This window comes from Oncorhynchus kisutch, linkage group LG6 (assembly GCF_002021735.2).
Source record: "Oncorhynchus kisutch isolate 150728-3 linkage group LG6, Okis_V2, whole genome shotgun sequence".
Taxonomy (NCBI): domain Eukaryota; kingdom Metazoa; phylum Chordata; class Actinopteri; order Salmoniformes; family Salmonidae; genus Oncorhynchus; species Oncorhynchus kisutch.
In genome coordinates, this window is record NC_034179.2 from 3,997,844 (window position 1) to 4,023,265 (window position 25,422).

Consider the following 25,422-nt stretch of genomic DNA (forward strand, 5'->3'; position numbering starts at 1 on the left):
TTAAAGTACTACTTAAGTACAAACAATTTAAAGTACTACTTAAGTAGTTTCTGTACTTCACTTTACTATTTATATTTTTGGCAACTTTTTACATTTACTACATTGCCTAAGAAAATTATGTACTTTTTTCCCCTGACACCCAAGAGTACTCGTTATATTTTGAATGGTTAGCAGGACAGAAACATGGTCCGATTCACACACTTATCAAGAGAACATCCTGGTTATCTCTACTGCCTCTGATCTGGAGGACTCACTAAACAGAGAACATCCCTGGTCATCCCTACTGCCTCTGATCTGGAGGACTCACTAAACAGAGAACATCCCTGGTCATCCCTACTGCCTCTGATCTGGAGGACTCACTAAACAGAGAACATCCCTGGTCATCCCTACTGCCTCTGATCTGGAGGACTCACTAAATAGAGAACATCCCTGGTCCTCCCTACTGCCTCTGATCTGGAGGACTCACTAAACAGTGAACACCCTGGTCATCCCTACTGCCTCTGATCTGGAGGACTCACTAAACAGAGAACACCCTGGTCATCCCTACTGCCTCTGATCTGGAGGACTCACTAAACAGAGAACACCCTGGTCATCCCTACGGCCTCTGATCTGGAGGACTCACTAAACAGAGAACATCCCTGGTCATCCCTACTGCCTCTGATCTGGAGGACTCACTAAACAGAGAACATCCCTGGTCATCCCTACGGCCTCTGATCTGGAGGACTCACTAAACAGAGAACATCCCTGGTCATCCCTACTGCCTCTGATCTGGAGGACTCACTAAACAGAGAACATCCCTGGTCATCCCTACTGCCTCTGATCTGGAGGACTCACTAAACAGAGAACGTCCCTGGTCATCCCTACGGCCTCTGATCTGGAGGACTCACTAAACAGAGAACATCCCTGGTCATCCCTACTGCCTCTGATCTGGAGGACTCACTAAACAGAGAACATCCCTGGTCATCCTTACTGTCTCTGATCTGGAGGACTCACTAAACAGAGAACGTCCCTGGTCATCCCTACGGCCTCTGATCTGGTGGACACACTAAACAGAGGACATCCCTGGTCATCTCTACTGCCTCTGATCTGGTGGACACACTAAACAGAGAACATCCCTGGTCATCCCTACTGTCTCTGATCTGGAGGACTCACTAAACAGAGGACATCCCGGGTCATCTTCTACTGCCTCTGATCTGGTGGACACACTAAACAGAGAACATCCCTGGTCATCCCTACTGCCTCTGATCTGGAGGACTCACTAAACAGAGGACATCCCTGGTCATCCCTACTGCCTCTGATTCTGGAGGACTCACTAAACCACAAATGCTACGTTTGTAAATTATGCGTGTTTAGTGTTGGAGTGTGTGTGTTATCAATAAATCAATCAAATTCAAATGGGGCTACCTCTCCAGTAGTAACTACCTCTCCCTGTAGTAAACTACCTCCCTATCCAGTAGTAACTACCCTCTCCAGTAGTAACTACCTCTCCAGTAGTAACTACCTCTCCCTGTAGTAACTACCTCTCCAGTAGTAACTACCTCTCCCTGTAGTAACTACCTCTCCAGTAGTAACTACCTCTCCCTGTAGTAACTACCTCTCCAGTAGTAACTACCTCTCCCTGTAGTAACTACCTCTCCAGTAGTAACTACCTCTCCAGTAGTAACTACCTCTCCCTGTAGTAACTACCTCTCCAGTAGTAACTACCTCTCCCTGTAGTAACTACCCTCCTCTCCTGTAGTAACTACCTCTCCAGTAGTAACTACCTCTCCAGTAGTAACTACCTCTCCCTGTAGTAACTACCTCTCCCTGTAGTAACTACCTCTCCCTGTAGTAACTACCTCTCCCTGTAGTAACTACCTCTCCCTGTAGTAACTACCTCTCCAGTAGTAACTACCTCTCCCTGTAGTAACTACCTCTCCCTGTAGTAACTACCTCTCCAGTAGTAACTACCTCTCCCTGTAGTAACTACCTCTCCCTGTAGTAACTACCTCTCCAGTAGTAACTACCTCTCCAGTAGTAACTACCTCTCCCTGTAGTAACTACCTCTCCCTGTAGTAACTACCTCTCCCTGTAGTAACTACCTCTCCCTGTAGTAACTACCTCTCCAGTAGTAACTACCTCTCCCTGTAGTAACTACCTCTCCAGTAGTAACTACCTCTCCCTGTAGTAACTACCTCTCCCTGTAGTAACTACCTCTCCCTGTAGTAACTACCTCTCCCTGTAGTAACTACCTCTCCCTGTAGTAACTACCTCTCCCTGTAGTAACTACCTCTCCTGTAGTAACTACCTCTCCCTGTAGTAACTACCTCTCCCTGTAGTAACTACCTCTCCCTGTAGTAACTACCTCTCCCAGTAGTAACTACCTCTCCAGTAGTAACTACCTCTCCAGTAGTAACTACCTCTCCCTGTAGTAACTACCTCTCCCTGTAGTAACTACCTCTCCAGTAGTAACTACCTCTCCCTGTAGTAACTACCTCTCCCTGTAGTAACTACCTCTCCCTGTAGTAACTACCTCTCCTGTAGTAACTACCTCTCCCTGTAGTAACTACCTCTCCCTGTAGTAACTACCTCTCCCTGTAGTAACTACCTCTCCCAGTAGTAACTACCTCTCCAGTAGTAACTACCTCTCCAGTAGTAACTACCTCTCCAGTAGTAACTACCTCTCCCTGTAGTAACTACCTCTCCCTGTAGTAACTACCTCTCCTGTAGTAACTACCTCTCCCTGTAGTAACTACCTCTCCCTGTAGTAACTACCTCTCCAGTAGTAACTACCTCTCCAGTAGTAACAACCTCTCCCTGTAGTAACTACCTCTCCCTGTAGTAACTACCTCTCCCTGTAGTAACTACCTCTCCAGTAGTAACTACCTCTCCCTGTAGTAACTACCTCTCCAGTAGTAACTACCTCTCCCTGTAGTAACTACCTCTCCCTGTAGTAACTACCTCTCCCTGTAGTAACTACCTCTCCCTGTAGTAACTACCTCTCCCTGTAGTAACTACCTCTCCCTGTAGTAACTACCTCTCCCTGTAGTAACTACCTCTCCCTGTAGTAACTACCTCTCCCTGTAGTAACTACCTCTCCTGTAGTAACTACCTCTCCCTGTAGTAACTACCTCTCCCTGTAGTAACTACCTCTCCAGTAGTAACTACCTCTCCCTGTAGTAACTACCTCTCCCTGTAGTAACTACCTCTCCCTGTAGTAACTACCTCTCCCTGTAGTAACTACCTCTCCAGTAGTAACTACCTCTCCCTGTAGTAACTACCTCTCCCTGTAGTAACTACCTCTCCCTGTAGTAACTACCTCTCCCTGTAGTAACTACCTCTCCAGTAGTAACTACCTCTCCTGTAGTAACTACCTCTCCAGTAGTAACTACCTCTCCCTGTAGTAACTACCTCTCCCTGTAGTAACTTCCTCTCCAGTAGTAACTACCTCTCCCTGTAGTAACTACCTCTCCAGTAGTAACTACCTCTCCAGTAGTAACTACCTCTCCCTGTAGTAACTACCTCTCCAGTAGTAACTACCTCTCCCAGTAGTAACTACCTCTCCAGTAGTAACTACCTCTCCAGTAGTAACTACCTCTCCAGTAGTAACTACCTCTCCCTGTAGTAACTACCTCTCCAGTAGTAACTACCTCTCCCTGTAGTAACTACCTCTCCAGTAGTAACTACCTCTCCCTGTAGTAACTACCTCTCCCTGTAGTAACTACCTCTCCCTGTAGTAACTACCTCTCCAGTAGTAACTACCTCTCCCTGTAGTAACTACCTCTCCAGTAGTAACTACCTCTCCCTGTAGTAACTACCTCTCCAGTAGTAACTACCTCTCCCTGTAGTAACTACCTCTCCAGTAGTAACTACCTCTCCTGTAGTAACTACCTCTCCAGTAGTAACTACCTCTCCCTGTAGTAACTACCTCTCCAGTAGTAACTACCTCTCCAGTAGTAACTACCTCTCCCTGTAGTAACTACCTCTCCAGTAGTAACTACCTCTCCAGTAGTAACTACCTCTCCCTGTAGTAACTACCTCTCCCTGTAGTAACTACCTCTCCAGTAGTAACTACCTCTCCCTGTAGTAACTACCTCTCCCTGTAGTAACTACCTCTCCCTGTAGTAACTACCTCTCCCTGTAGTAACTACCTCTCCCTGTAGTAACTACCTCTCCCAGTAGTAACTACCTCTCCCTGTAGTAACTACCTCTCCCTGTAGTAACTACCTCTCCCTGTAGTAACTACCTCTCCCTGTAGTAACTACCTCTCCTACAGTAACTACCTCTCCCTGTAGTAACTACCTCTCCTACAGTAACTACCTCTCCCTGTAGTAACTACCTCTCCCTGTAGTAACTACCTCTCCCTGTAGTAACTACCTCTCCAGTAGTAACTACCTCTCCCTGTAGTAACTACCTCTCCCTGTAGTGACTACCTCTCCCTGTAGTAACTACCTCTCCCTGTAGTAACTACCTCTCCCTGTAGTAACTACCTCTCCCTGTAGTAACTACCTCTCCCTGTAGTAACTACCTCTCCCTGTAGTAACTACCTCTCCCTGTAGTAACTACCTCTCCCTGTAGTAACTACCTCTCCCTGTAGTAACTACCTCTCCCTGTAGTAACTACCTCTCCCTGTAGTAACTACCTCTCCCTGTAGTAACTACCTCTCCCTGTAATAACTACCTCTCCCTGTAGTAACTACCTCTCCCTGTAGTAACTACCTCTCCCTGTAGTAACTACCTCTCCAGTAGTAACTACCTCACCCTGTAGTAACTACCTCTCCAGTAGTAACTACCTCTCCCTGTAGTAACTACCTCTCCAGTAGTAACTACCTCTCCCTGTAGTAACTACCTCTCCCTGTAGTAACTACCTCTCCCTGTAGTAACTACCTCTCCCTGTAGTAACTACCTCTCCCTGTAGTAACTACCTCTCCCAGTAGTAACTACCTCTCCCTGTAGTAACTACCTCTCCCTGTAGTAACTACCTCTCCTACAGTAACTACCTCTCCCTGTAGTAACTACCTCTCCTACAGTAACTACCTCTCCCTGTAGTAACTACCTCTCCCTGTAGTAACTACCTCTCCCTGTAGTAACTACCTCTCCCTGTAGTAACTACCTCTCCCTGTAGTAACTACCTCTCCCTGTAGTAACTACCTCTCCCTGTAGTAACTACCTCTCCCTGTAGTAACTACCTCTCCAGTAGTAACTACCTCTCCAGTAGTAACTACCTCTCCCTGTAGTAACTACCTCTCCCTGTAGTAACTACCTCTCCCTGTAGTAACTACCTCTCCCTGTAGTAACTACCTCTCCCTGTAGTAACTACCTCTCCCTGTAGTAACTACCTCTCCCTGTAGTAACTACCTCTCCCAGTAGTAACTACCTCTCCCTGTAGTAACTACCTCTCCCTGTAGTAACTACCTCTCCCTGTAGTAACTACCTCTCCCTGTAGTAACTACCTCTCCCTGTAGTAACTACCTCTCCCTGTAGTAACTACCTCTCCCTGTAGTAACTACCTCTCCCTGTAGTAACTACCTCTCCCTGTAGTAACTACCTTTCCCTGTAGTAACTACCTCTCCCTGTAGTAACTACCTCTCCAGTAGTAACTACCTCTCCCTGTAGTAACTACCTCTCCCTGTAGTAACTACCTCTCCCTGTAGTAACTACCTCTCCCAGTAGTAACTACCTCTCCCTGTAGTAACTACCTCTCCCAGTAGTAACTACCTCTCCCAGTAGTAACTACCTCTCCCTGTAGTAACTACCTCTCCCTGTAGTAACTACCTCTCCCTGTAGTAACTACCTCTCCCTGTAGTAACTACCTCTCCCTGTAGTAACTACCTCTCCCTGTAGTAACTACCTCTCCCTGTAGTAACTACCTCTCCCTGTAGTAACTACCTCTCCCTGTAGTAACTACCTCTCCCTGTAGTAACTACCTCTCCCTGTAGTAACTACCTCTCCCTGTAGTAACTACCTCTCCTGTAGTAACTACCTCTCCCTGTAGTAACTACCTCTCCCTGTAGTAACTACCTCTCCCTGTAGTAACTACCTCTCCCTGTAGTAACTACCTCTCCAGTAGTAACTACCTCTCCCTGTAGTAACTACCTCTCCCTGTAGTAACTACCTCTCCAGTAGTAACTACCTCTCCCTGTAGTAACTACCTCTCCCTGTAGTAACTACCTCTCCCTGTAGTAACTACCTCTCCCTGTAGTAACTACCTCTCCCTGTAGTAACTACCTCTCCTGTAGTAACTACCTCTCCCTGTAGTAACTACCTCTCCCTGTAGTAACTACCTCTCCCTGTAGTAACTACCTCTCCCTGTAGTAACTACCTCTCCAGTAGTAACTACCTCTCCCTGTAGTAACTACCTCTCCCTGTAGTAACTACCTCTCCAGTAGTAACTACCTCTCCTTGTAGTAACTACCTCTCCCTGTAGTAACTACCTCTCCCTGTAGTAACTACCTCTCCCTGTAGTAACTACCTCTCCCTGTAGTAACTACCTCTCCCTGTAGTAACTACCTCTCCCTGTAGTAACTACCTCTCCCTGTAGTAACTACCTCTCCAGTAGTAACTACCTCTCCCTGTAGTAACTACCTCTCCCTGTAGTAACTACCTCTCCAGTAGTAACTACCTCTCCCTGTAGTAACTACCTCTCCCTGTAGTAACTACCTCTCCCAGTAGTAACTACCTCTCCTGTAGTAACTACCTCTCCCTGTAGTAACTACCTCTCCCTGTAGTAACTACCTCTCCCTGTAGTAACTACCTCTCCCTGTAGTAACTACCTCTCCCTGTAGTAACTACCTCTCCAGTAGTAACTACCTCTCCCTGTAGTAACTACCTCTCCCTGTAGTAACTACCTCTCCCTGTAGTAACTACCTCTCCCAGTAGTAACTACCTCTCCCTGTAGTAACTACCTCTCCCTGTAGTAACTACCTCTCCCTGTAGTAACTACCTCTCCTACAGTAACTACCTCACCCTGTAGTAACTACCTCTCCCTGTAGTAACTACCTCTCCCTGTAGTAACTACCTCTCCCTGTAGTAACTACCTCTCCCTGTAGTAACTACCTCTCCAGTAGTAACTACCTCTCCCTGTAGTAACTACCTCTCCCTGTAGTAACTACCTCTCCCTGTAGTAACTACCTCTCCCTGTAGTAACTACCTCTCCCTGTAGTAACTACCTCTCCCTGTAGTAACTACCTCTCCCTGTAGTAACTACCTCTCCCTGTAGTAACTACCTCTCCCTGTAGTAACTACCTCTCCTGTAGTAACTACCTCTCCCTGTAGTAACTACCTCTCCCTGTAGTAACTACCTCTCCCTGTAGTAACTACCTCTCCCTGTAGTAACTACCTCTCCAGTAGTAACTACCTCTCCCTGTAGTAACTACCTCTCCCTGTAGTAACTACCTCTCCAGTAGTAACTACCTCTCCCTGTAGTAACTACCTCTCCCTGTAGTAACTACCTCTCCCTGTAGTAACTACCTCTCCCTGTAGTAACTACCTCTCCCTGTAGTAACTACCTCTCCCTGTAGTAACTACCTCTCCTGTAGTAACTACCTCTCCCTGTAGTAACTACCTCTCCCTGTAGTAACTACCTCTCCAGTAGTAACTACCTCTCCCTGTAGTAACTACCTCTCCCTGTAGTAACTACCTCTCCAGTAGTAACTACCTCTCCCTGTAGTAACTACCTCTCCCTGTAGTAACTACCTCTCCCTGTAGTAACTACCTCTCCCTGTAGTAACTACCTCTCCCTGTAGTAACTACCTCTCCCTGTAGTAACTACCTCTCCCTGTAGTAACTACCTCTCCCTGTAGTAACTACCTCTCCCTGTAGTAACTACCTCTCCCTGTAGTAACTACCTCTCCCTGTAGTAACTACCTCTCCCTGTAGTAACTACCTCTCCTGTAGTAACTACCTCTCCCTGTAGTAACTACCTCTCCCTGTAGTAACTACCTCTCCCTGTAGTAACTACCTCTCCCTGTAGTAACTACCTCTCCAGTAGTAACTACCTCTCCCTGTAGTAACTACCTCTCCCTGTAGTAACTACCTCTCCAGTAGTAACTACCTCTCCCTGTAGTAACTACCTCTCCCTGTAGTAACTACCTCTCCCTGTAGTAACTACCTCTCCCTGTAGTAACTACCTCTCCCTGTAGTAACTACCTCTCCTGTAGTAACTACCTCTCCCTGTAGTAACTACCTCTCCCTGTAGTAACTACCTCTCCCTGTAGTAACTACCTCTCCCTGTAGTAACTACCTCTCCAGTAGTAACTACCTCTCCCTGTAGTAACTACCTCTCCCTGTAGTAACTACCTCTCCAGTAGTAACTACCTCTCCTTGTAGTAACTACCTCTCCCTGTAGTAACTACCTCTCCCTGTAGTAACTACCTCTCCCTGTAGTAACTACCTCTCCCTGTAGTAACTACCTCTCCCTGTAGTAACTACCTCTCCCTGTAGTAACTACCTCTCCCTGTAGTAACTACCTCTCCAGTAGTAACTACCTCTCCCTGTAGTAACTACCTCTCCCTGTAGTAACTACCTCTCCAGTAGTAACTACCTCTCCCTGTAGTAACTACCTCTCCCTGTAGTAACTACCTCTCCCAGTAGTAACTACCTCTCCCTGTAGTAACTACCTCTCCCTGTAGTAACTACCTCTCCCTGTAGTAACTACCTCTCCCTGTAGTAACTACCTCTCCCTGTAGTAACTACCTCTCCCTGTAGTAACTACCTCTCCAGTAGTAACTACCTCTCCCTGTAGTAACTACCTCTCCCTGTAGTAACTACCTCTCCCTGTAGTAACTACCTCTCCCAGTAGTAACTACCTCTCCCTGTAGTAACTACCTCTCCCTGTAGTAACTACCTCTCCCTGTAGTAACTACCTCTCCTACAGTAACTACCTCAGTAACTACCTGTAGTAACTACCTCTCCCTGTAGTAACTACCTCTCCCTGTAGTAACTACCTCTCCCTGTAGTAACTACCTCTCCCTGTAGTAACTACCTCTCCAGTAGTAACTACCTCTCCCTGTAGTAACTACCTCTCCCTGTAGTAACTACCTCTCCCTGTAGTAACTACCTCTCCCTGTAGTAACTACCTCTCCCTGTAGTAACTACCTCTCCCTGTAGTAACTACCTCTCCCTGTAGTAACTACCTCTCCCTGTAGTAACTACCTCTCCCTGTAGTAACTACCTCTCCTGTAGTAACTACCTCTCCCTGTAGTAACTACCTCTCCCTGTAGTAACTACCTCTCCCTGTAGTAACTACCTCTCCCTGTAGTAACTACCTCTCCAGTAGTAACTACCTCTCCCTGTAGTAACTACCTCTCCCTGTAGTAACTACCTCTCCAGTAGTAACTACCTCTCCCTGTAGTAACTACCTCTCCCTGTAGTAACTACCTCTCCCTGTAGTAACTACCTCTCCCTGTAGTAACTACCTCTCCCTGTAGTAACTACCTCTCCCTGTAGTAACTACCTCTCCTGTAGTAACTACCTCTCCCTGTAGTAACTACCTCTCCCTGTAGTAACTACCTCTCCAGTAGTAACTACCTCTCCCTGTAGTAACTACCTCTCCCTGTAGTAACTACCTCTCCAGTAGTAACTACCCTCTCCTTGTAGTAACTACCTCTCCCTGTAGTAACTACCTCTCCCTGTAGTAACTACCTCTCCCTGTAGTAACTACCTCTCCCTGTAGTAACTACCTCTCCCTGTAGTAACTACCTCTCCCTGTAGTAACTACCTCTCCCTGTAGTAACTACCTCTCCAGTAGTAACTACCTCTCCCTGTAGTAACTAACCTCTCCCTGTAGTAACTACCTCTCAGTAGTAACTACCTCTCCCTGTAGTAACTACCTCTTCCCAGTAGTAACTACCTCTCCTGTAGTAACTACCTCTCCCTGTAGTAAACTACCTCTCCCTGTTAGTAACTACCTCTCCCTGTAGTAACTACCTCTCCCTGTAGTAACTACCTCTCCCTGTAGTAACTACCTCCAGTAGTAACTACCTCTCCCTGTAGTAACTACCTCTCCCTGTAGTAACTACCTCTCCCTGTAGTAACTACCTCTCCCAGTAGTAACTACCTCTCCCTGTAGTAACTACCTCTCCCTGTAGTAACTACCTCTCCTACAGTAACTACCTCACCCTGTAGTAACTACCTCTCCCTGTATAACTACCTCTCCCTGTAGTAACTACCTCTCCCTGTAGTAACTACCTCTCCCTGTAGTAACTACCTCTCCCTGTAGTAACTACCTCTCCCTGTAGTAACTACCTCTCCTGTAGTAACTACCTCTCCCTGTAGTAACTACCTCTCCCTGTAGTAACTACCTCTCCCTGTAGTAACTACCTCCCTGTAGTAACTACCTTCCCTGTAGTAACTACCTCTCCCTGTAGTAACTACCTCTCCCTGTAGTAACTACCTCCTCCCTGTAGTAACTACCTCTCCCTGTAGTAACTACCTCTCCCTGTAGTAACTACCTCTCCCTGTAGTAACTACCTCTCCCTGTAGTAACTACCTCTCCCTGTAGTAACTACCTCTCCCTGTAGTAACTACCTCTCCCTGTAGTAACTTAACTACCTCTCCCTGATAGTAACTACCTCTCCCTGTAGTAACTACCTCTCCCTGTAGTAGTAACTACCTCTCCCTGTAGTAACTACCTCTCCCTGTAGTAACTACCTCTCCCTGTACTAGTAACTACCTCTCCCTGTAGTAACTACCTCTCCAGTAGTAACTACCTCTCCAGTAGTAACTACCTCTCCCTGTAGTAACTACCTCTCCAGTAGTAACTACCTCTCCCTGTAGTAACTACCTTCCCTGTAGTAACTACCTCTCCCTTAGTAACTACCTCTCCCTGTAGTAACTACCTCTCCCCTGTAGTAACTACCTGTGTTTGCTTATTATACTGAATATGAAATTATTCAAACTTTTACTTTTGATACTAAGGATATTTAAAACCAAATACTTTTACTCAAGTAGTATTTTACTGGGTGACTTTCACTTTTTCTATTAAGGTATTTATACTTTTAATCAAGTCTGGTACTTTTTCCTCCACTAGTCATTATTCAAATGATAAAACATGTGATTAAATTATATTTTTGTCAAAATGACCATATCACAAAAACGAATACCAAGATGAACACTGTGCAGTCAGGCTTGTTTTAATATTTGTTCTGAGCAAACTTCCCTAAGAAGCTGTCGTACCACTCCCAGTCCCACCCAGTCTTTTGTCATCATGTACGTACATAATCTCCTCTGTAAACTCATGGCTCCGTTTGAAACACGGAACTAGACATGAATGGGTATTGGATAGGGTATGTCGTGATCAGTAAAGCGCAAATGTCTACAGTCATCCAGACATGGACAGGTGACAGTCCTTGGTTAGTTTAGGCGTTGGGAGTGTAATCTGTCCATTTATTTTTTATAGTCTGCCTGTCGGTTTCTATCGGGACTAATCATGTTGTCATTCGGGAAAATGCGTAAACGCATCGAGCCGGTGGTTTTATGTGCCCAAATAGCCAGCGCGTTTTTCGACACCGGTTTGCAGATGGTGGTCAAGGAGAGATGCGCCAACATGACCGACGCGCTCTCGCCCACCCCCACCGAAGACAGCCGGCAGAAAGCAATGTCCAACTTCTACATGATATATAATATGCTGGCCAAATTCGTACCGATCCTACCCGCTATTCTTTTAGCCAAGGTAAATCGATATTGTTTTATTCCTGGATCGGTTTTTTTATATATCTATTGTCGTACTTAAATGGCAACTTTGTGTGTTTCATTAAATATGTCTAATACAATTAATTCATTCATCCATCCAAGGTAGGGGACCTGGGGTACCGGAAAATCCCCATCGTGATCCCTTTGGTGGGTTACCTGGTCTCCAGAGTGGTCCTGCTCCTGGTCATAGTGATGGATCTCCCGATACAGGCTATGTTCGGCGGGGTGGTGGTCCACGGACTCAGCGGCGGGTTCTGCTCCTACTGGGCCGGGGTCATGGCCCTGGTGTCGCTCACCTCCACCGAGGAGGACCGCTCTCTCCACATGATGCATATCGAACTGGTCTACGGAGTAGCCGGTCTCATCGGTAGTCTAGCGTCCGGGCACCTCTTCCAGTTGTACAGTGTGGATTTTAAACAAGGGACTCTGTTAGTGAGCCTGAGTGTTTTCCTCTACTTTTTGTGTCTTATCTACACAACCTTCTTCTTTCTAATGCCAAGTTTCTCGACAAGCGCGCACGAGCGCAACGAGACCAATGGCTTCGTCACTGAGCGAAATTCCAGGAATATATTGAACATTCTGCTTCTCTTCGCGAGCGGTATTTTATATGACGTGGCCGTCGGAGGTGGGATGGAGATACTGGTGACCTTTGAGATGAAGGAGCCCCTGAACTGGAGTGCTACACAGGTAAGTTCAAATATATTTTATTTGGGGGTAAAAAAAAATATATATATATATTACATGATTAGTCCTGATTAAATCAAACAAGATGTGCATTTTGTAGCCTGGTTTTACCAGTATGTTTGTGCCATCATGCCACTCCTTGCACTGTCATGCCAAACATGTTTGACAAAGAGTTGGAATGATAGCACAAAACAAAGATCTAGGACAAAAACCTTATTTCAGAGTTGTGACTTGTGAGAATTAACTCTTGCAATATCGGGCTCTGGTTAAACCAAAACACATCAACAGGTAGGTTACGGTAACGCCGCCGGGTTCGTGGTCTTCCTGACGAGCTTCCTGGGTGTCATGGTAATGTCCAGATGGGTGAGTGACGTCACCCTCATCATCATCGGCATGGTGTCCTTCGCTGCCGGGATCTACTTCATGGCCTTCGTCACGGCAACGTACATGTTCTATCTGGGTAAGATAATAATATGTTTTATTTACACTGCCCTTATCAGAGTGTAATTACATGTATTTACAGTAGCCAATTACATTTAGTACAGTAGCCAATCATTTATGATAGATTTATGAGAACTGTACTTTGCCCAAGAAAATCTAACTGCTTGGACAAATGCAGGCAGGCAGGCAGGCAGGCAGGCAGGCAGGCAGGCAGGCACACATACATCTCCGCCTGCAGTAACTCTGTCATTGAGTTGGAATGAGGAAGGAGACTGTTCCAGGCCACCACAATGTAGCATGGTGTGAAGATAAGACTTGTTTTTAAATAAACAAGGTGACGCTGTCTTTTTAAATATACTAAATCAGACATCCTCCTCTTTGTTTCAGCTTCTCGTTTCTGACAGGGTTTACAGGTTGTGTAGATCAATGGTGTGGAGGGGGAGGGAGGGTAGTGTGTATGTGTGTGGAGGGGGGGTAGGGTAGTGTGTGGAGGGGGGAGGGTAGTGTGTGTGGAAGGGGGAGGGTAGTGTGTGTGGAGGGGAGGGTAGTGTGTGTGTGAGAGAAGGGGGAGAGTAGTGTGTGTGTGTGTGGAAGGGGGGGAGGGTAGTGTGTATGTGTGTGGAGGGGGGGTAGGGTAGTGTGTGGAGGGGGAGGGTAGTGTGTGTGTGAGAGAAGGGGGAGGGTAGTGTGTGTGTGAGAGAAGGGGGAGGGTAGTGTGTGTGTGTGGAAGGGGGGGGGGGGGGTAGTGTGTATGTGTGTGGAGGGGGGGTAGGGTAGTGTGTGGAGGGGGGAGGGTAGTGTGTGTGGAAGGGGGAGGGTAGTGTGTGTGTGTGGAAGGGGGGGAGGGTAGTGTGTATGTGTGTGGAGGGGGGGTAGGGTAGTGTGTGGAGGGGGGAGGGTAGTGTGTGTGGAAGGGGGAGGGTAGTGTGTGTGTGTGGAAGGGGGGGAGGGTAGTGTGTGTGTGTGTGTGTGTGGAAGGGGGGGAGGGTAGTGTGTATGTGAGAGAAGGGGGAGGGTAGTGTGTGTGTGTGGAAGGGGGGGAGGGTTGTGTGTGTGTGTGGAAGGGGGGAGGTAGGGTAGTGTGTGTGTGGAAGGGGGAGGTAGGGTAGTGTGTGTGTGGAAGGGGGAGGTAGGGTAGTGTGTGTGTGTGTGTGTGTGGAGGGGGGAGGTAGGGTAGTGTGTGTGTGTGTGTGTGTGTGTGTGTGTGTGTGTGTGTGTGTGTGTGTGTGTGTGGAAGGGGGAGGTAGGGTAGTGTGTGTGTCTGTGTGTGTGGAAGGGGGACAGGTAGGGTAGTGTGTGTGTGTGTGTGTGTGTGTGTGTGTGTGTGTGTGTGTGTGTGTGTGTGTGTGTGTGTGTGTGTGTGTGTGTGTGTGTGGAGGGGGGAGGTAGGGTAGTGTGTGTGTGTGTGTGGAAGGGGGAGGTAGGGTAGTGTGTGTGTGTGGAAGTGGGAGGTAGGGTAGTGTGTGTGTGTGGAGGGGGGAGGTAGGGTAGTGTGTGTGTGTGGAGGGGGGAGGTAGGGTGGTGTGTGTGTGGAAGGGGGAGGTAGGGTAGTGTGTGTGTGGAAGGGGGAGGTAGGGTAGTGTGTGTGTGTGGAGGGGGGAGGTAGGGTAGTGTGTGTGTGTGGAGGGGGGAGGTAGGGTAGTGAATGTGTGTGGAGGGGGGAGGTAGGGTAGTGAGTGTGTGTGGAGGGGGGAGGTAGGGTAGTGTGTGTGTGTGTGTGTGTGTGTGTGTGTGTGTGTGTGTGTGTGTGGACAGGTAGTTACTGTAGGAGAGGTAGTTACTACAGGAGAGGAGGTTACTACAGGGAGAGGTAGTTACTGTAGGAGAGGTAGTTACTGTAGGAGAGGTAGTTACTACAGGAGAGGAAGTTACTACTGGAGAGGTAGTTACTACAGGGAGAGGTAGTTACTACAGGGAGAGGTAGTTACTGTAGGAGAGGTAGTTACTGTAGGAGAGGTAGTTACTACAGGAGAGGAAGTTACTACTGGAGAGGTAGTTACTACAGGGAGAGGTAGTTACTACAGGGAGAGGTAGTTACTACAGGGAGAGGTAGTTACTACTGGGAGAGGTAGTTACTACAGGGAAAGGTAGTTACTACAGGGAAAGGTAGTTACTACAGGGTGAGGTAGTTACTACAGGGAGAGGTAGTTACTACAGGGAGAGGTAGTTACTACAGGGAGAGGTAGTTACTGTAGGAGAGGTAGTTACTACAGGGAGAGGTAGTTACTACAGGGAGAGGTAGTTACTACAGGGAGAGGTAGTGGAAACACTAGAGTATAAGTGGTGCTCCCCTATCTACGGGTTTCAACAGAATTGTGGTTAGACTCACTTCTTTCTTACAAAATCACCCAGGAGGCTGAACAGACTAGAACACAATAGTTACTACAGGGAGAGGTACCCAGGAGGCTGAATAGGCTAGGACACAATAGACCCTAAACATATTCTGCTGGAATTGTCACCTGATCTTGTCTGTAATTCTTCACCTGAATTGTTTTTGTATTCACACCCTTCCTCACATTTCTGTTTCAGCTCGAGCCCTGACCCTGTTCGCTCTGATTCCCATGCCAACCATCCGGGCTCTGCTCTCTAAACAGGTGAACGGCTCATCGTACGGTAAGTCCTGTGGTTCATGTCTGTCTCTCAACCATATCTGCGACCGTATGTGTCAAGCGTCTCAAAGTTAACGGTGCTGATTTAGGATCCATTTTACCTTTTTAGATCACAATGAATATGATTACATGGATCAAGACCTGTTTGTGTTTACAATCCAGATCTAGACCCGTTTGTGTTTACAATCCAGATCTAGACCTGTTTGTGTTTACAATCCAGATCTAGACCTGTTTGTGTTTACAATCCAGATCTAGACTTGTTTGTGTTTACAATCCAGATCTAGACTTGTTTGTGTTTACAATCCAGATCTAGACCTGTTTGTGTTTACAATCCAGATCTAGACCTGTTTGTGTTTACAATCCAGATCTAGACTTGTTTGTGTTTACAATCCAGATCTAGACCCGTTTCTGTTTACAATCCAGATCTAGACCTGTTTCTGTTTACAATCCAGTCCTTGCCACTCCATTCATAATATGCCACACATATTTGGCAAATGACATAGAGGACAAGGAGGCGTCACTACAGACCCTGGTTCGATTCAAAGGTTGTATCACAACCGGCCGTGATTGGGAGTCCCATAGGGCGGTGTCCAATTGGCCCAGCGTCGTTAGGGTTTGGCCCGGGGTAGATCGTCATCGTCAATTTGTTCTTAACTGACTTTCCAAGTTAAATAAAGGTTGAATAAATAAACAAACAGAAGAGACTTCCTGACCTTTCCATTGATCACATACTGTACGCACCGATGTGTCATTCACTCACATCTGCTATGACACCACGCAGTTGGCTAACCACTGTTTATACTCACTTTCTGGAGCCTGCAACGTAGGCATTCCCTTACAACACAGGGTGCTAGGGTGAAGCCAGTAGGGTGGATTAGTGTCATGTTAGGGTGAAGCCAGTAGGGTGGATTAGTGTCATGTTAGGGGGAAACCAGTAGGGTAGATTAGTGTCATGTTAGGGTGAAGCCAGTAGGGTGGATTAGTGTCATGTTAGGGGGAAACCAGTAGGGTAGATTAGTGTCATGTTAGGGGGAAACCAGTAGGGTAGATTAGTGTCATGTTAGGGTGAAGCCAGTAGGGTGGATTAGTGTCATGTTAGGGGGAAACCAGTAGGGTAGATTAGTGTCATGTTAGGGGGAAACCAGTAGGGTAGATTAGTGTCATGTTAGGGTGAAGCCAGTAGGGTGTATTAGTGTCATGTTAGGGTGAAGCCAGTAGGGTAGATTAGTGTCATGTTAGGGTGAAGCCAGTAGGGTAGATTAGTGTCATGTTAGGGGGAAACCAGTAGGGTAGATTAGTGTCATGTTAGGGAGAAACCAGTAGGGTAGATTAGTGTCATGTTAGGGGGAAACCAGTAGGGTAGATTAGTGTCACCAGTAGGGTAGATTAGTGTCACCAGTAGGGTATATTAGTGTCACCAGTAGGGTGGATTAGTGTCACCAGTAGGGTGGATTAGTGTCACCAGTAGGGTGGATTAGTGTCATTTTAGGGAGAAACCAGTAGGGTAGATTAGTGTCACCAGTAGGGTAGATTAGTGTCATGTTAGGGAGAAACCAGTAGGGTAGATTAGTGTCACCAGTAGGGTAGATTAGTGTCACCAGTAGGGTAGATTAGTGTCATGTTAGGGGGAAACCAGTAGGGTAGATTAGTGTCATGTTAGGGAGAAACCAGTAGGGTAGATTAGTGTCATGTTAGGGGGAAACCAGTAGGGTAGATTAGTGTCACCAGTAGGGTAGATTAGTGTCACCAGTAGGGTATATTAGTGTCACCAGTAGGGTGGATTAGTGTCACCAGTAGGGTGGATTAGTGTCACCAGTAGGGTGGATTAGTGTCATTTTAGGGAGAAACCAGTAGGGTAGATTAGTGTCACCAGTAGGGTAGATTAGTGTCATGTTAGGGAGAAACCAGTAGGGTAGATTAGTGTCACCAGTAGGGTAGATTAGTGTCACCAGTAGGGTAGATTAGTGTCATGTTAGGGGGAAACCAGTAGGGTAGATTAGTGTCATGTTAGGGAGAAACCAGTAGGGTAGATTAGTGTCATGTTAGGGGGAAACCAGTAGGGTAGATTAGTGTCACCAGTAGGGTAGATTAGTGTCACCAGTAGGGTATATTAGTGTCACCAGTAGGGTGGATTAGTGTCATCAGTAGGGTGGATTAGTGTCACCAGTAGGGTGGATTAGTGTCATTTTAGGGAGAAACCAGTAGGGTAGATTAGTGTCACCAGTAGGGTAGATTAGTGTCATGTTAGGGAGAAACCAGTAGGGTAGATTAGTGTCACCAGTAGGGTAGATTAGTGTCACCAGTAGGGTAGATTAGTGTCATGTTAGGGGGAAACCAGTAGGGTAGATTAGTGTCATGTTAGGGAGAAACCAGTAGGGTAGATTAGTGTCATGTTAGGGAGAAACCAGTAGGGTAGATTAGTGTCATGTTAGGGGGAAACCAGTAGGGTAGATTAGTGTCACCAGTAGGGTAGATTAGTGTCACCAGTAGGGTATATTAGTGTCACCAGTAGGGTGGATTAGTGTCACCAGTAGGGTGGATTAGTGTCACCAGTAGGGTGGATTAGTGTCACCAGTAGGGTAGATTAGTGTCATTTTAGGGAGAAACCAGTAGGGTAGATTAGTGTCACCAGTAGGGTAGATTAGTGTCACCAGTAGGGTATATTAGTGTCACCAGTAGGGTGGATTAGTGTCACCAGTAGGGTGGATTAGTGTCACCAGTAGGGTGGATTAGTGTCACCAGTAGGGTAGATTAGTGTCATGTTAGGGAGAAACCAGTAGGGTAGATTAGTGTCACCAGTAGGGTAGATTAGTGTCATGTTAGGGGGAAACCAGTAGGGTAGATTAGTGTCACCAGTAGGGTAGATTAGTGTCATGTTGGACCACTACGTATACCACACTACATATTAGTTCTGGTTTAACCGAGATTAGGTCCCAATATAGTCCACTACTAAGCCTTTCATATCTGTATGGGTTAAGGTGCCATTTGGGGCTCACCCCTGTTTTCTGACGAGGAGAATAACAATAACAACGCTGTCGTTAGTATGTGGTTGAACCAGAACAGGTGATCCTCTTCCCTGTTCTGCTGTTACGAGGTTAAAAAGGGGAAGATACAACTGGCATGCAACACGTCAAGCTACTGAACACCCCCGGCATGAAGAGATGTGCTTTCCTTCTGACGCCATCTTTAGCCAGGCGTCCTCAACTGACCTGACTAGCTTGTTCATCCAGTTCTGGTTTAATTATAACACACCATCCCAAATAGAACCCTATTCCCTGTATAGTGCACTACTTTAGACCAGAGCCCTATAGAACCCTATTCCCTATATAGTGCACTACTTTAGACCAGAGCCCTATGGAGCCCTATTCCCTATATAGTGCACTACTTTAGACCAGAGCCCTATGGCACCCTATTCCCTGTATAGTGCACTACTTTAGACCAGAGCCCTATGGAACCCTATTCCCTATATAGTGCACTACTTTAGACCAGAGCTATATGGGTTAAATTTACACCATAGGGAATAGGGTGCCATTTGAGATGGAGACTGCCTGTTATTATAACCCTCTCCATGATATTTATACAGACAGAATGGCTTTCTGTTTGTTAAGAATTGAATAGACTTGGAAACGAGAGAAAATAGGAAATGTATTTTACCCATTGACATAATTCCTGCACCAAGCTGCTTCCTTCTCAGACCAACAGTAGCACCCTCTATATTCTAGTTTGAACCAAATATACCTTCCAGATCGTTGCACTTTTTGATACAAGTACCAAATTTGGTACACTAATACCAGATCCCTTTAAGGAACATTGATATGATTGGAGGCAGTCTGGGAAGCCTGTCAGTCAACCAGGACATTTGAATAGATTTCCTGTCAGACTAAAATAGGGTGAAATATTACCCAACTAAATCAGCCCCACCAATAATACAGACAACACTTCTGATCATAAAATACCAAAGACCTCCATGGAGGTCATATTGAGGTCTTTGTGATAGTGCCACCAAATTTCACACAGTCAGGGCATGTCTAAAGAAGTATTTTTGGTGGGCAGACTACACATTAGGTTGGAGTGGGCAGACTACACATTAGGTTAGCAGACTACACATTAGGTTGGAGTGGGCAGACTACACATTAGGTTAGCAGACTACACATTAGGTTAGCAGACTACACATTAGGTTAGCAGACTACACATTAGGTTAGCAGACTACACATTAGGTTAACAGACTACACATTAGATTAGCAGACTACACATTAGGTTTGCAGACTACACATTAGGTTAGCAGACTACACATTAGGTTAGCAGACTACACATTAGGTTAGCAGACTAGACATTAGGTTAGCAGACTACACATTAGGTTAGCAGACTAGACATTAGGTTAGCAGACTACACATTAGGTTAGCAGACTAGACATTAGGTTAGCAGACTACACATTAGGTTAGCAGACTACACATTAGGTTAGAGCAGGCAGACTACACATTAGGTTAGCAGACTACACATTAGGTTAACAGATGCTAGACGTGACGCTTGGCATTCAGGCCAAAGACTTCAATCTTGGTTTCATCTGAGCCTCTAATCTTCTAACCTCTGTCTTGGTCACGTTCGTGCTGTTGAACCACCCCCCCCCCCCCCCCCGCAAAAGAAAATAGTTTGACAATAGCGCCTCCCACTAGCCAGGCGACTGCTGCATGGTGCAGCCGGCAAAACGCAGAAACAGTGAACATGACCTTAGATCACACGAAGGCAACAGTCAAACTATTTGTATCCCATAATGCAACACATTTTGAAAGCCATTTGTGCTTCACAGGGATCACCCTCATCTCACTGCAGCTGTCCTTTAAGATCGCCAGCCTGGCCTACACTCCCATCTACACCAAGGTGTACCAGGCTACCCTGGACTGGTTCCCCGGGTTCGTCTTCACCCTGTCCAGCATTATCACCGTCCTGGCCACCATACCTGTCAGGTACGTTATGACATCATCAGTCCTGGCCACCATACCGGTCAGGTACGATATGACATCATCAGTCCTGGCCACCATACCTGTCAGGTACGATATGACATCATCAGTCCTGGCCACCATACCAGTCAGGTACGATATGACATCATCAGTCCTGGCCACCATACTAGTCAGATAAGATGTGACATCATCAGTCCTAGCCACCATACCTGTCAGGTACGATATGACATCATCAGTCCTAGCCACCATACCTGTCAGGTAAGTCGTGACACCATCAGTCCTAGCCACCATACCTGTCAGGTAAGATGTGACATCAGTCCTAGCCACCATACCTGTCAGGTAAGATGTGACATCATCAGTCCTGGCCACCATACCTGTCAGGTAAGATGTGACATCATCAGTCCTAGCCACCATACCTGTCAGGTAAGATGTGACATCATCAGTCCTAGCCACCATACCTGTCAGGTAAGATGTGACATCATCAGCCCTAGCCACCATACCTGTCAGGTAAGATGTGACATCATCAGTCCTAGCCACCATACCTGTCAGGTAAGATGTGACATCATCAGTCCTAGCCACCATACCTGTCAGGTAAGATGTGACATCATCAGTCCTGGCTACCATACCTGTCAGGTAAGATGTGACATCATCAGTTCTAGCCACCATACCTGTCAGGTTAGATGTGACATCATCAGTCCTGGCTACCATACCTGTCAGGTAAGATGTGACATCATCAGTTCTAGCCACCATACCTGTCAGGTTAGATGTGACATCATCAGTCCTAGCCACCATACCTGTCAGGTAAGATGTGACATCATCAGTCCTAGCCACCATACCTGTCAGGTAAGATGTGACATCATCAGTCCTGGCCACCATACCTGTCAGGTGAGATGTGACATCATCAGTTCTAGCCACCGTTTTTTACCCTGAGTCTCCACTTGCCTTGAACTCACTGAAGTGGGAGAGTTCCCAGTTCCCAGTTGAACACGGCACCAGTACGGGGTTACAAAGAACATTTCCAATACTTGTTACACGGTACAAGAATAATGACAGAAATAAGGACCCTGTCCTGTAAAGCGTCACCACGATTCCTTTGTACGATGTTTCTCTCTCCTCCAGCATGGTGGGCTGCAGATCTGGCCGGGCTGACGGTTACGAGAGGATCCTGGGGAACTGACGGTTACGAGAAGATCCAGGGGAACTGACGGTTACGAGAGGATCCTGGGGAACTGACGGTTACGAGAGGATCCTGGGGAACTGACGGTTACGAGAGGATCCTGGGGAACTGACGGTTACGAGAGGATCCTGGGGAACTGACGGTTACGAGAGGATCCTGGGGAACTGACGGTTACGAGAGGATCCTGGGGAACTGACGGTTACGAGAGGATCCTGGGGAACTGACGGTTACGCGAGGATCCTGGGGAACTGACGGTTACGAGAGGATCCTGGGGAACTGACGGCGGCGACGATGTGATTGTGACGGTTTTGAGATTGAGCCAGGTTAATGTCCTTGGTACCGCCATCACAGGCCCTCCTCGCCGTCTCTGTGACACTGGAGCCAATGTCAGCAGCACTTACCATGAATGCAATCGCTGCAAAAACGTCTTTAGACCAGAGCCCTGACGGCATCTTTTGAATGAATCCCAGGCCTGAGCCCAATCAACATGTCCAACACAGGCCTGATACAGGGCTGATACAGGGCACTATTGAAAACACTGGCATTCTCTAGAGCCCTCAAATTCTGGACCTCCAAGCCAGTTCGATGTTCCCGTCACTGTGAAAGAACTCCGGTGAAACAGAGCTGAATTAACTTGAAATACTTTACTGTCACTTTTTAATACATAATTTTTTTGCATTTGAACTAATTGTGTTCTTTATTGTGTATCAAAAGCATTTGAGTGAACAGATTAAATACTTTTCTTTATTGGTCCAATATCTAAAATCATTTGAGGTAAAGATAGTTGCATCAAAACAACATCCATATACAGGCTATTATTTAAATATGTTGTTCCAACATCAAAATGTACATATTATGATTCAAATAGTAAACAATGCACACTGAAAAGGAGGACAGTAGAGAGAGAGAGAACAACAGGAGGACAGTAGAGAGAGAGAGAGAACAACAGGAGGACAGTAGAGAGAGAGAGAACAACAGGAGGACAGTAGAGAGAGAGAGAGAACAACAGGAGGACAGTAGAGAGAGAGAGAACAACAGGAGGACAGTAGAGAGAGAGAGAACAACAGGAGGACAGTAGAGGGAGAGAGAACAACAGGAGGACAGTAGAGAGAGAGAGAGAACAACAGGAGGACAGTAGAGGGAGAGAGAACAACAGGAGGACAGTAGAGAAAGAGGGAGAACAACAGGAGGACAGTAGAGAGAGAGAACAACAGGAGGACAGTAGAGAGAGGGAGAACAACAGGAGGACAGTAGAGAGAGAGGGAGAACAACAGGAGGACAGTAGAGAGAAAGAGAACAACAGGAGGACAGTAGAGAGAAGGGGAGAGGAGAACAACAGGAGGACAAGTAGAGGAGAGAGAGAACAACAGGAGGACAGTAGAGAGAGAGAAACAACCAGGAGGACAGTGTCAGTTAGAGAGAAATGAAGAAACAACAGAGGACAGTTAGAGAGGGAGAACGAACAGTTTGAGGACATAGAGAGGGAGAACAAAGGAGGACAGTAGAGAGGGAGAACAACAAGAGGACAGTAGAGAGAGAGAGAACGATAAGAGAGAGAGAGAGAGATGAGGAGAGAGAGAGAGAGCAAAGGGGACAGTAAAAGAACAACAGGAGGACAGTTAGATAGAGAGAGAGACAACAGGAGACAGTAGATAGAGAGAGAGAACAACAGTGAGGGACAGAACCGACCAAGTCCTTCAACCTGTCTCTGAACTTAGTCAACACCAGTCCTTCAACCTGTCTCTGAAACTAGTCAACCGACCAGTCCTTCAAACCTTCTCTGAACTAGTCAAACCGACCAGTCCTTTCACCTGTCTGAACTATAACCGACCAAGTCCTTCAACAGAGAGCAGTCCGATTTGAACAACAGGAGGACAGTAGAGAAGAGAACAAACAGGAGGACAGTAGAGGGGAGAAGAGAGAACAACAGGAGGACAGTAAGAGAGAGAGGAGAAGAACAACAGGAGGACAGTATAGAAAGAGAGAACAACAGGATGACAGTAGGAGGGAGAGAGAGAACGAACAGGAAGGAAAGGTAGAAGAGAGAGTGAGAGAGAGGAACAACAGTAGGACAGTAGAGGGAGAACACAGGGAAGACAGTAGCTAGGAGAGAGAGAGAACAACGAGGAGGACAGTAGAGAGAGAGAGAGAGAACAACAGGAGGAAGTAGAGAGAGAGAGAGAGAGAACAACAGGAGGACAGTAGGAGAGAAGAGAGAGAGAACAACAGGAGGACTAGTAGAGAGATCGAGAGAGAGAGAACAGGAGGACAGTAGAGAGAGAGAGTAGAACAACAGAGGAGGACAAGGTAGAGAGAGAGAGAGAACAACAGGATGGACCAGTAGAGAGAGAGAGAACAACAGGAGTACAGTAGATGAGAGAGAGAACAACAGGAGTACAGTAGAGGTGAGAGAAGAACAACAGGAGGACAGTAGAGAGAGAGAGAACAACAGGAGGACAGTAGAGAGAGAGAGAGAACAACAGGAGGACAGTAGAGGGAGAGAGAACAACAGGAGGACAGTAGAGAGAGAGAGAGAACAACAGGAGGACAGTAGAGAGAGAGAGAGAACAACAGGAGGACAGTAGAGAGAGAGAGAACAACATGAGGACAGTAGAGGGAGAGAGAACAACAGGAGGACAGTAGAGAGAGAGAGAACAACAGGAGGACAGTAGAGGGAGAGAGAACAACAGGAGGACAGTAGAGGGAGAGAGAACAACAGGAGGACAGTAGAGAGAGAGAGAACAACAGGAGGACAGTAGAGAGAGAGAACAACAGGAGGACAGTAGAGAGAGAGAGAACAACAGGAGGACAGTAGAGAGATAGAGAACAACAGGAGGACAGTAGAGGGAGAGAACAACAGGAGGACAGTAGAGAGGAGAGAGAACAACAGGAGGACAGTAGAGAGAGAGAGAACAACAGGAGGACAGTAGAGAGAGAGAACAACAGGAGGACAGTAGAGAGAGAGAACAACAGGAGGACAGTAGAGAGAGAGAACAACAGGAGGACAGTAGAGAGAGAGAGAACAACAGGAGGACAGTAGAGAGAGAGAGAGAGAGAGAGAGAGAACAACAGGAGGACAGTAGAGAGAGAGAGAACAACAGGAGGACAGTAGAGAGAGAGAGAGAGAGAGAGAGAGAACAACAGGAGGACAGTAGAGAGACAGGGAGAACAACAGGAGGACAGTAGAGAAAGAGAACAACAGGAGGACAGTAGAGAGACAGGGAGAACACAGGAGGACAGTAGGAGAGAGAACAACAGGAGGGACAGTAGAGAGAGAACAACAGGGAGGACAGTAGAGAGAGAGAAAGAGCAACAGAGGACAGTAGAGAGAGAGAGCAACAGGAGGACAGTAGAGAGAGAGAGAGAACAACAGGAGGACAGTAGAGAAGAGAGGGAGAACAACAGGAGGACAGTAGAGAGGGAGAACAACAGGAGACAGTAGAGAGAGAGAGCAACAGGAGGACAGTAGAGAGAGGAGAGCACAGAGGGACAGTAGAGAGAGAGAGCAACAGGAGGACAGTAGAGAGAGAGAGCAACAGGAGGACAGTAGAGAGAGCAAGAGCAACAGGAGGACAGTAGAGAGAGAGAGCAACAGGAGGACAGTAGAGAGACAGGGAGAACAACAGGAGGAACAGTAGGGATAGAGAACAACAGGAGGACAGTAGAGAAAGAGAACAACAGGAGGACAGTAGAGAGAGAGAACAACAGGAGGACAGTAGAGGAGAGAGAGAGAACAACAGGAGGACAGTAGAGAGAGAGAGAGAGAGAAACAACAGGAGGAGGACAGTAGAGAGGGAGAACAACAGGAGGACAGTAGAGAGGGAGAACAACAGGAGGACAGTGAGAGAGAGAACAACAGGAGGACAGTAGAGAGAGAGAGAGAG

General features: G+C 46.8%; 1 protein-coding gene across 4 annotated transcripts; it reads left to right on the forward strand.

The window, feature by feature from the left end:
• Positions 1–11,028: 11,028 nt before the first annotated feature.
• On the forward strand, positions 11,029–22,291 carry LOC109887544 (thymic stromal cotransporter homolog). 4 transcript variants are annotated; one of them, XM_031826013.1, is made up of 7 exons: positions 11,188–11,649; positions 11,772–12,356; positions 12,642–12,813; positions 15,324–15,407; positions 20,211–20,367; positions 21,481–21,522; positions 21,579–22,291. In XM_031826013.1, exons 1-7 carry the CDS (start codon positions 11,407–11,409, stop codon positions 21,592–21,594), a joined length of 1,299 nt encoding a protein of 432 aa, XP_031681873.1. In that variant the 5' UTR covers positions 11,188–11,406; the 3' UTR covers positions 21,595–22,291. The 4 variants fall into 4 exon arrangements, 3 of the variants coding, with proteins under 3 accessions (XP_031681872.1, XP_031681873.1, XP_031681874.1); XR_004210164.1 differs by having other exon boundaries at positions 11,030–11,649; positions 20,211–20,742; positions 21,481–22,291; XM_031826014.1 differs by having other exon boundaries at positions 11,200–11,649; positions 21,481–22,291.
• The last annotated feature ends 3,131 nt before the right edge of the window (positions 22,292–25,422 follow it).

What these genes read in the sequence shown, in the direction of transcription:
- LOC109887544 (XM_031826012.1), top strand. Translation starts at nt 11,407, where the DNA reads ATGTTGTCATTCGGGAAAATGCGTAAACGCATCGAGCCGGTGGTTTTA. An exon ending in CCGCTATTCTTTTAGCCAAG is followed by an intron (nt 11,650 to 11,771) that starts GTAAATCGATAT and finishes CATCCATCCAAG; the next exon opens with GTAGGGGACCTGGGGTACCG. An exon ending in AACGTACATGTTCTATCTGG is followed by an intron (nt 12,814 to 15,323) that starts GTAAGATAATAA and finishes TTTCTGTTTCAG; the next exon opens with CTCGAGCCCTGACCCTGTTC.